This window comes from Rhea americana, unplaced genomic scaffold (assembly GCF_003343005.1).
Source record: "Rhea americana isolate MKP2758 unplaced genomic scaffold, rheAme1 scaffold_26, whole genome shotgun sequence".
NCBI lineage: Eukaryota > Metazoa > Chordata > Aves > Rheiformes > Rheidae > Rhea > Rhea americana.
Genome location: NW_028186379.1, coordinates 1807586 through 1817282, shown reverse-complemented (window position 1 = coordinate 1817282; position 9697 = coordinate 1807586). Strand labels below are relative to the sequence as shown.

The 9697-nt window shown below is 34.6% G+C and overlaps 1 protein-coding gene across 1 annotated transcript in view; it reads left to right on the top strand.

Annotated features, from left to right (window-relative positions):
* Window positions 1-223: 223 nt before the first annotated feature.
* ADGRA3 (adhesion G protein-coupled receptor A3) overlaps window positions 224-9697 on the top strand; it is a 41703-nt gene continuing 32229 nt past the window's right edge. Inside the window, exons 1-2 of the mRNA XM_085307619.1 lie at window positions 224-228; window positions 485-556. Coding sequence (XP_085163745.1) covers window positions 224-228; window positions 485-556 — 77 coding nt within the window. The remainder of the gene's footprint in view (window positions 229-484; window positions 557-9697) is intronic.

The window sequence follows — 9697 nt, the reverse complement described above, 5'->3', positions numbered from 1 at the left end:
GCCACTACTGAAGAACAGGGTCCTGGGCTAGAAGGGCTTTATCTAGTTATTCATGTTGAAGAGGGAATTTGCAGCCATTTGGTTCTTTGAGGGCAGAAAGGAGGGCATGGCTAGAAGTAGAGGACTTCTTGCTGAGCTTATTTGTCAGTGTCTTGGTTGCCTCAGTAAGAGCAAAGAATTGCATTAAGGAGAAAGTGTGAGGGGCTCTGTTGGGAAAGGAGGCATGACGTGAGAGAAGCTCATAGGTTAATAATGTCAACTTACATGTTATTTAGGGCACGTAGCATAGAAAATCCTCTTTTTCCCCCCCTCTTTGTAATATTGGGCAGTGCTGTCACATACACCTCACAGGCATTGTAGTGTAATATAAAGGCTGTTAAACRGAAAGATTGGGTGGAAGGCTTAGCACCAAAAGTGTAAGCTGCAGCAAATGATTGTATTGTCAAATTGGTAATATATTGATACTGTCTATTTTTGTTTACAGGATTCTGAGTAACAATAAAATAACGGAGTTGAAGAATGGTTCCTTCTCTGGATTAAGCCTTCTTGAAAGATTGTAAGCACTACTTTGAAAGCAACTTTCACTTAAACTGAATTTATGCTGTTTGTTTTCATTAAATAAGGTCTTTTGTTGTGAGAATTATTGAGAGATGTTTCCTTTTTTTTTTTTTTTTTTGTAATGGAGGAGTTAGCATGCTCAAGTATTTTCTTCATGAAAATAAATGTTTTGTAACAAAGAGTTTAGCAAAAGCTGCTTTCCTGAAGCTAGATGTAAGAGAAGAAAATGCAAAAAGAAATACCTAAACCCCACTTTGTCTGGGGCAGTAACTAAATGTGCCAGGTTACAGGAAGGTGGTGACTCTCAAATGCCTTCAGGTGAGGTTAGGGCAGTTTCAGTGGAAAATTCACTGAAGTGCCATGGTGACTAAATTTGTTTTAATCTTGTTGATGCTCATAATCTGAAAACGTATATTGCAAAGAACAGTATTTCTTTAATTTTTTCTCTTGCTAAGTGCCAAGCTCTTTTTCCAAATAAGTGTAAAGTATATTTAAAGTAGGAAGTGGAAGTGGTAATGGAGACTCTTAATTGGGACTATATGCAAGGTAAGTTCATCGCTGACTTTAATATGTTAACAGTTTTGCTTGTGACTGTGAACTCTGTATATATCAAATATATGGGAGAAAAATGGGAGTGAACCTGAAGGGAGTAACTTCTTTACCTCTTGCTTCCTGTTTTAATTTTCCCTTTCAGATATATCACCTGTGGGGTAAGAAGAAGCATTGTAGCTTCTGTTACAGTCAGTTTTATTTCCAGCTGGTAGAAGGTCAGGATTGGCAGGTTCATCTACCTGGGAGTAGGCAGGAACATTGGAAGGTAGGGATTTTTCTAGGCCACTTGACTGGGAAGGTAGCCAGCTTCATAATCGTCTTGCAACATCTCGGAAGAGTTCCAAAGGACTTCTTGCTTCAGGGGATTAAAAGTATTTTATTCATCCTCTAACACTTGAAGGTTGCAATCCCATTCACCTGTCCTAAATAAATTCTAACACTTTGACCATTCCATCCCCCACATGCCAGAAGAAGGATGTSTTCTGTACTGATGGGTAGGCTTTATTGTAGAATTAAGCCTTTGTGCCAAAGAAGCAAGGTTATCAGCAGCAGCTGCATTCTAGATCTCTGCACCTTATTTTTGGCAAGAGTTCCAAAGGCATCCTTGCCTTAAGTAATAAAAGCATCTGCTGACAGTTGTTAGTTTTTGTAAGTCATTACAAGTTTCAGACAGGAAATACTTGAAACTCTAATTAGTTTGACATGATTATTTAAACTTCTTGTATGAATCCTAATCTTAATTTTATTTAAAATAATAACCAGTTTTCTTCCATTAACTCCTGTCATTAAAGAAAAAAGGTTATTTGTGTGTTGTCCTTCATGATAAGGAAAAGATACCAGTAAATAATCCATCATATTTTAGGTATTTAAAATGGTCTAGGATAGGCAGTATTTTAGATGGTAAAGTGGTCTAATTTGAATGAGATAATGCAGCTTATGTGCACTGGTGTAGCACTTAATACATCAGTGAATGCTTATTAACTATTAGGTATCTTCATCATAAAGGAATGGGCTAACTAGTAGGGCATGTTGTTCATAAATGATCATTTTTTGTGCAGAACTCTGATTTTAAAATTGTCTATTTAATCTTACCAAAAAGAAACCTTTTTGCTTTGCATGCTCTTGTGACCTGTGCCCTGTAGCTTGAGGATGGAAACTAATCATGTGAATAAAATGATTTTTCAGACTTAAATGAATTATCTTTCCCTTGAGGCTTCCAGCTGACTCTCTCTCCTTGTGGGAATTGAAGCTGACAGTATACCCTTCCATAAATAAACCCAAATAAATCCATTGTTTTTAGTGAGTTTGATCGTGTTCTATACAATGTTTGGTCATGATATTCAGCAGTTGAGGAAGACAGAAATGTTACAGTTTTCCTGAGCATTTTGCACAGTTTGTATTAAACAGGGCTTRAGCTATGAATTTCTTGCAGTGTTTAAAATAAGAAAAATTTACTTGCTATTAATCATATGCTTAGAAATGTCTATTGGCTGTATTTCATCAGCCGTATATTTGATTTGCTTCTTGGCCAGTGGGTTTCCAATCATTTTTCTTTTGGAAACTGTCTTGTAGATTTTAATGTTTTTGTTGAAATTTAAATTAGCCATGACACCCTTCTACTGATGGAGGGGGGAAGGTATAYAGATTATGAACTGTGACTGTGGTCTTTTAAAAAAGAAAAAAAGCTTCAGTTTTTACGTTAGTTTTTGTCAACCACAACTCCCAAGGAAAGAATAGACTGTTTTCAAATGTTCTCTCTCAGGGAAATGGCCAGGTAAACCCACAATAGAAATACTATTGCCATTTCTTTTATACTGAAAGTTTTCTAAAATGTTGACATGTAGCTCAAAACTGAAAAAAAAGGCTAATGGATGTTTCTGTGAAAGAATATTTGGCTGACGATAGAATTGTGACTAGCTATGTACTGTTTCCTTCAAAAAACTTGTGTGAAATAATCTTACCTCAGTAGTAACAGACATCAGAGTCCTGGTGGATGTAGAAGGGGAAAAGGGGGAACAAGGGCATGAAACTTGCTTTTTTCYTCCTAAATGAAAGTACACCTGTGCTCTGCAGTGGATCTGCAAGCCAGGTACGGAGTAAAGTTGCAGAAGAATGTTTCTCTCYGCTGGCCTTCAACTTGCTGGCAGAAATTGGAGTGCTTAAGTGTCTAACTCTTTCAGACATGCAACAGAAACACACTCCCAATTCTATAAGAGCATGTCTGCATTTGGARTGTTACGCTATTCTCTGTAGCATTGTTCTATCCTGGATTTTCATGGATTTCTACTTTTCCCACTGAATTCTTTACCTCTTTAATATAAAAGCTTTAGATATAAATGCAAAGGAGACCTTATTCACCAACCTAGGAGAGTGGAAACAATCAAAGAAGAAATAAATTTGTTTAGTAGTTAAACTTGTCTTTTTTTATAAAGGAAAATATAAACAGGCCAATATTTGAAGCAGTCCAGTGTAGTCCAAGGCACACTAAATGAAGTGCTGTGAATGTTCCTAGATAGGTTTCATTTCCCTTATTTGCCTCACTCTGTGTCCATTTACGTATGTGTTAAAGCTTTACTGGCTGAGGTACCTACTAGTTGTGGCTCCCCTCAGTAAACTCTCTTYTCAAATTCTAATAGTATTAAATATTTTTTATTCACTTTCAAGTGACGATAACTATCACGTGAAAGATACAATAGTCTACTGGTAAAGTAGAAAAGATAATACTAAGCTTATGAATTTGTAAGATGTTGAATACATTATCTTATTTTTCCAAAATGGGTTTTAATAGCGGTGGGTATTAGTAGTATAAATAAATAAAAAGCCACTTCTCAGTAACTAAATATTTTAGACTTCATATTCAGTAGTTTCAAACTACATTCCTTAATGTTCACTGTGATAATTTGTGTGTCTCTAAAATTGCATCAGTTTCGACAGTTTTCTGCTTTTTCTTTTTTTCTTAGTATTTAACACCTTTGTACCTCCTCTAGGCTTTTTTTCTTTGTAGATATTAATTCCCCCTACTTTTAAACGGATGAAATGGGGATAAAAGAAGTAAATTCAGACAGGAATTAAGGCTAATTCAGGCAGTAGCATCATCACTGTACAATAATGCTTCTCAAGGGAAGAGATTCTGTATACCTGTAGTACTTGTTTGTTCATTTCATGTAACGTTATAGTTAATAGTAAATATTTTTGCTGTATGTCCTTAATGCTTTTTTGACAGAATTTAGGTGTATGAATATATTTAACCAAAACTTTTTCTTTTTTTTTAAATTTAACTGATGTCAGGGGCATGTACGTGCGTAATAATTATTTTTTAAATTGCATTTTAACCAATATTCTGAATCCTGATAGACAGAGTCACAACTTCATAATTGCATCTGTTAACACAGTGAAACTTGTTTTCTCCTGTTTCTTGTCCTACTTTTGGGCAGGAACAGGAAATGTTTCTCTTGTTTRATGAAAGTTTGCATATATTTGTGAGTGGCTTCTGCTGGGTTCTTTCAGTTCCTTAGGTAAACTCAAGCATATGGTATATGCATCTGGCAAATTCTTGTCCATTAGGTTGTCATTTTGCTCCAACTTGTTACCTGCTAACATCATCCTGTTTGACAGTTCCTCACCTTTACTATTAAGCGAGAGAGATTTTGTCTGTTGTTTGTTTCCCATAATTTTGGGGCATAACATTAAAAATGCTAGCCCTAGATAGATATTTCAAATCTATCTGTAGATGTGCATGTATGTTAATTTATAAAAATACAGATATTTGTAATGCATTATTTTGTAAACAGTTGGTAGGTTACCAAAATAAGAGTTTGGTTCTATGGGTGGATAATCTGTTTAATTTTAGTGGAAAATAGTTGTGCTGGTRTCAATACATCTACTCTTGAAGGAAGAAGTTTTTAACAGAGAATTTTTTCCTCTAGTAGATGTTTGATTTTTTTTTTGTATAGTGTTAACTGTAGTCCAGCAATTTAACAGCAAACTGCTGTCTTCCATCCTAGGGCTAGTTGATGCTGCCTGTTGATTTTTGCAAGGATAAGGGAGATTACTTCATAAATTTATCAAGAGCTATTTTTCTTTGCACATGAGGAGGAGAGAGAGAAGAAAGAGACAGGCGTGGGATTCAGTAAGTTACTTAAATAGCAAGGATTTGGTATTTATTTAACTGAAAATAATAAGGGTTTACTAATGTATTTGTGGGATTTACTAATACACCTTGGAAAAGGGCAAATATGCAGTGTGAAGGGTGTGTTATTTGTGAAGAGTCCTTTTTTTCTCCTGTTTTTGTGGCACTAATCTATAGTTACATGGATGCTAAAGTATGAATTGAATCATCTAAAGGTGTTCCAGTCAGTAACAACTTTGATTTTAGTTCTTCTGTTAGTGCTGCTGAGCATAGGGGAAAGTGGACCTGGGTTCTAATGGTGAACTTTCCCCCYTTTTTTTAATAAGGGACTGGAAAGTGTCAATGTTTCTTGTTCAAATATTATTGAAAAGAGAAGTGGTTTTATAAGTACTAGGACCTTGTGATCTGCTCTGACCGTAGTTTTGGTTTCAATTCTGGAGGCTTCATCCCTTTGTTATCCCCAGCTCTTCCAGGGCATGAGACTGTTAGGTTAATTAAATGATATTTCTTTTCCATTTCTTCTCCCTGCTTCACAGATAAGTTTTGAAAGATGGATGGCAAGGGGGAAWTTTTGGTTTTAGCCTTTGCTGAAAAAACTGTAATGTGAAATTGAATGGTTTGGACTGTTACGAAGTATTGGAATTATCACAGAAATTAATTGAAGGAAACAGAACCAAAGAGAAGAGTCCTTCTGGTTTGGGCTACTGTAGCTTTTGTATAGCTTGTAGAGGTGTAGTAGTTTGAGGCTTTTTTTTTTTTTTTTTTTTTAAATGATTCTGGCATTTTATCTTCAAGGACTTTTGACTGCATTGTAATTCCCTGATGAATTCCACAGCTAGTGTGAGACAGTGGGACACAGCAAAACAAAGTTGCTCTTGATGTCTTCAGACAAAAAGAGCTGTAAATGACATAAGAGCGACTCAAAAAGTCAAGTAACAACAGCTTGTAAACTTTCATTTCCAAAATGTCCATGGCTCAGAACTGTCTAATGTCTCTTTTCTTGATTTCTTGCAAACTTGAACACTTTTCGATTGCTTTTTCCTCTCGTATTTTTCTAATTTAAGATCATCCAAATCAGTGAGGGATTCAATCCAATTTTCCTTTCCTTGGTATAGTTGCTTTAATATGGTGAAACAGCTCTATCGGCTCTCTAAATTTGAAATAGTGACCTGAAAACAATTCAGAATTTAAGATCCATATGCAATAAAGTAGTAGACTTTTACTTATCAACATTTTTGCTGGTAGCCTAAGTATTTGGTTCATGGATGGTGAAAACTCAAATTTAGGATCTCTTAAAATGCAGCAGGCTATGCACAATATGCAATTTAAATCATACGCAGTGAATGATGAGGAAATATAAAAAAAGAAAAGTGTAATCAGTCATAAGCCTTTATTGAACATGCCTACATAAAATAGTTAATCTAAGTGCTGCAGAGCTGTGGGAGGGATAGGCTGGCTTTATCTAATGCTTAATCTGTTTTTGTAATCTCTTTGTTTCTTTTCTTCCCACCTTTTTGAGAAGCATTTTGCATATTGAATCCATAGTAGCTCAGTTTTTTCTGTCCTACATTCATTTCAAATTCTATTCAGGAACAAAAGATTATTTAAAGGTAATAGGGAGAACTAAATAATGTATATATGTAAGTATGTATATGTATGCATTTATGCACACAGTATAATAAGGTAATAACTAAGCCAATTTTCATACTGCTGAGATAGGAAAGGATCAGTTGTAATTATATCTACGTATGCACACACACACATACACACACACGAGTAACTTTAAGCATGGAATTTCAAGTAAGTAACTTTTAAATACATATGCACRCACCGTAAATTCATAGGCAATTGGCCACTGAAACATTCAGTTTTAAATTTTAATGAAATAAAAAGATTTGTTGTTTAAATGGCAAACCATAGTCAAATTCAAGTATTCTTTCATGAGTTCCTATTTGCCTACATTACTTAATCAAAAATTTCAAAAAGGAATATTCTAGTTGGGTGTAAGAATTTTGAACAGTGATTGCGAGTGGTTAAACACTGAAAGTGGTTGCCTGATTAGATGATGGAACCTCTGTTCTTGGAGACTTTTCGGAACTTGACTGGACGTGACAGCTGAGCTAATTTAGCTCTATTTTGAGCTGAAGGTTGGACTGTGTAACCCGAATGTCCCTTTGATCTTAAGTTTTCCTATGATTCTAATCTCAGCTAGTGATCTTCCCTAAGAAATATAGTGGCATCTTCATATGCAGTATTCTGTAGTTTTAAGGAAAAAATTAATGTATTTTTTTATTGGTTATCTTAGTAAGATTACTGGCTTGTGTTTTATAGTAGCAATATTTCTAATTGCTAAATGGAAAATGCAGTTATGGTAAGATTGAAAAATACGCTCATGAGCTAGAGCTTGGGGAAGTCATACTACCCAAACTGAAACCCTCTTCTGATAGATTTCTGTAAACGTTTGTTTGGACTTTTATTTGAACTAATAAATATCTATATCTTGGTTGAGCTTTGCTAAAGAAAATTAATTAAAGTCAGTGGATAAAATTGTTGAATTTCTGTTGCTAAATATTAGTAGTTCTGTAGATGCACGTTTATAAGTGGTTATAACAAAACCCAAAACCTCAAAGCCAAACACAACTTCCTAATGAGACTGTATTGCCCCTTCTCCCCCCTTACATGTAAATAATTTCAAGTTTGTTAATTTAGCAACAGCTGTTTTTATTTAGAAACTATCCTAGATCCTGGAGCTTTAATAGTTTTGCCAACCTGTGTATCAACGTCTTTCAGTATTTCTGAAGAGCTGCCAAACATGTCAGCACTGTGTTAATTTTTTACACTTTGTCTTATATTTTGTGGTTTTAATTTGCTAATATTTTAGAGAGATGAAGCACAAAGCTAGTGTGTGGTAATGACTGCTGCTGGAGGGGCGGGGAGCCATCAAAGACTGCCCAGCTGTTGCAGTTGGAAAGAGAAAGAGCTAATAAATGCTTTGTATATTCAGGATGACTCTTTTTTAAATTACTYTGATATAGTTGTTGATTAATGCATTGTTATGCACTATATATTGAGCTTCATAGCCTTTTAGAAGAAATTTATTAATTCTAATATAAGTATCCTCCTAAAAGAACATTAAGGGTGGGAGGGAGGAAGAGAATACTGCATAAAAGCTAGACTAGTCAATTTTTATCAGCTAACCTGGCAAAATGTAGTACCAAATAGTAGAATAAGACTTTTGTTTTTAATCTTTTATTTATTTATTTTTCCCCCRAGACAATAGATTTAAACAAGACATTTCAGGGAGTAATGCGTGGAATTAAAGTAATGAAATTCAAGATCACTAATAATCTAAATTAATGGATTTCTAAGGCATGCTGTCAAAGTTTTTTTTCTTTTTTTTTTCCTTCTTTTTTTCCCTCAGACTTTCCTCAAGGAGATTTTTCAATTTTAAGTGGTAGTTGCTTGATTTTAAACTAAAAGTTTTAAATCTGAGCAGTAATTATCGTTTGTTCTTCCCTGTCCAAAAGACTGATGATGACTTAAGTGATGGATAATATTTGGTTTCCTTGGATTCATCACAGTCTCAACACCTGATTTATCTGCCTACTGAGAGAGGCTTAAAAACTTTACAGTTCTGCATCTTCCTAACATTGCTCAGGAAGGAGCTAGCAGTCCCTGCAACCATGCAGCAGAAGAAAGCAAAGTTGAGATGAGAAGTGTGTGTTTATCAAGGTTATAATTTAATTTTAAAATTAATTTATGATAATGTAATCAATATTTAAGTAATGAAGTAATACTTCAAGTATTTAAAATGTTTATGCATGTTAGATGAGACACTGAGGCATCGTCTGTAGTACCATGACATTGCCCATTGCACCAAAGCTATTACTTATTATCTGGTTGCAGGATGAGGATGCCATTGTTTCATCTTGGTAAATTTATTTTTTCATTATGCATATTTCTCTGTTAGTAGGTTAATTAATCCTTTTGCACTGTTCTTTTTTTATGGCAGAATAATGTGGTAGATTTAGGAGTTGGTTTTTTGGCCACTACTTGCTAACACTTGATTTTAATTGGAGTTAGGAATTTTGTTTTCAAATACAGAATGTTTGTATAGCATGAAAAAAATAGGACTTTTTCCTGTAGTAATAAATGCAAGAGAAGTCTCAGATAATAGTGTAGTACATGTTTTGGATGAATAAGGATGTAGAAATATTTTTGGCATTCATGCAGTGATAAAGGTTATTCAAAACTGTAGATGCTGGCAGGTATTTTCTGTGATAATAGATATTCTGTAATTACAGAATATCTGTAAAATATCTCAAGAACTAAAACTCCTGTATTACCTGTACAGTTAATGAAACAGTTTAATGACTTGGTCACTTTAAATCTATTTGCAATCTCCTATTCTGGAAACTTCATATTTTAAATCTGTTATTGGAGTGAGGTTGGGGGGGG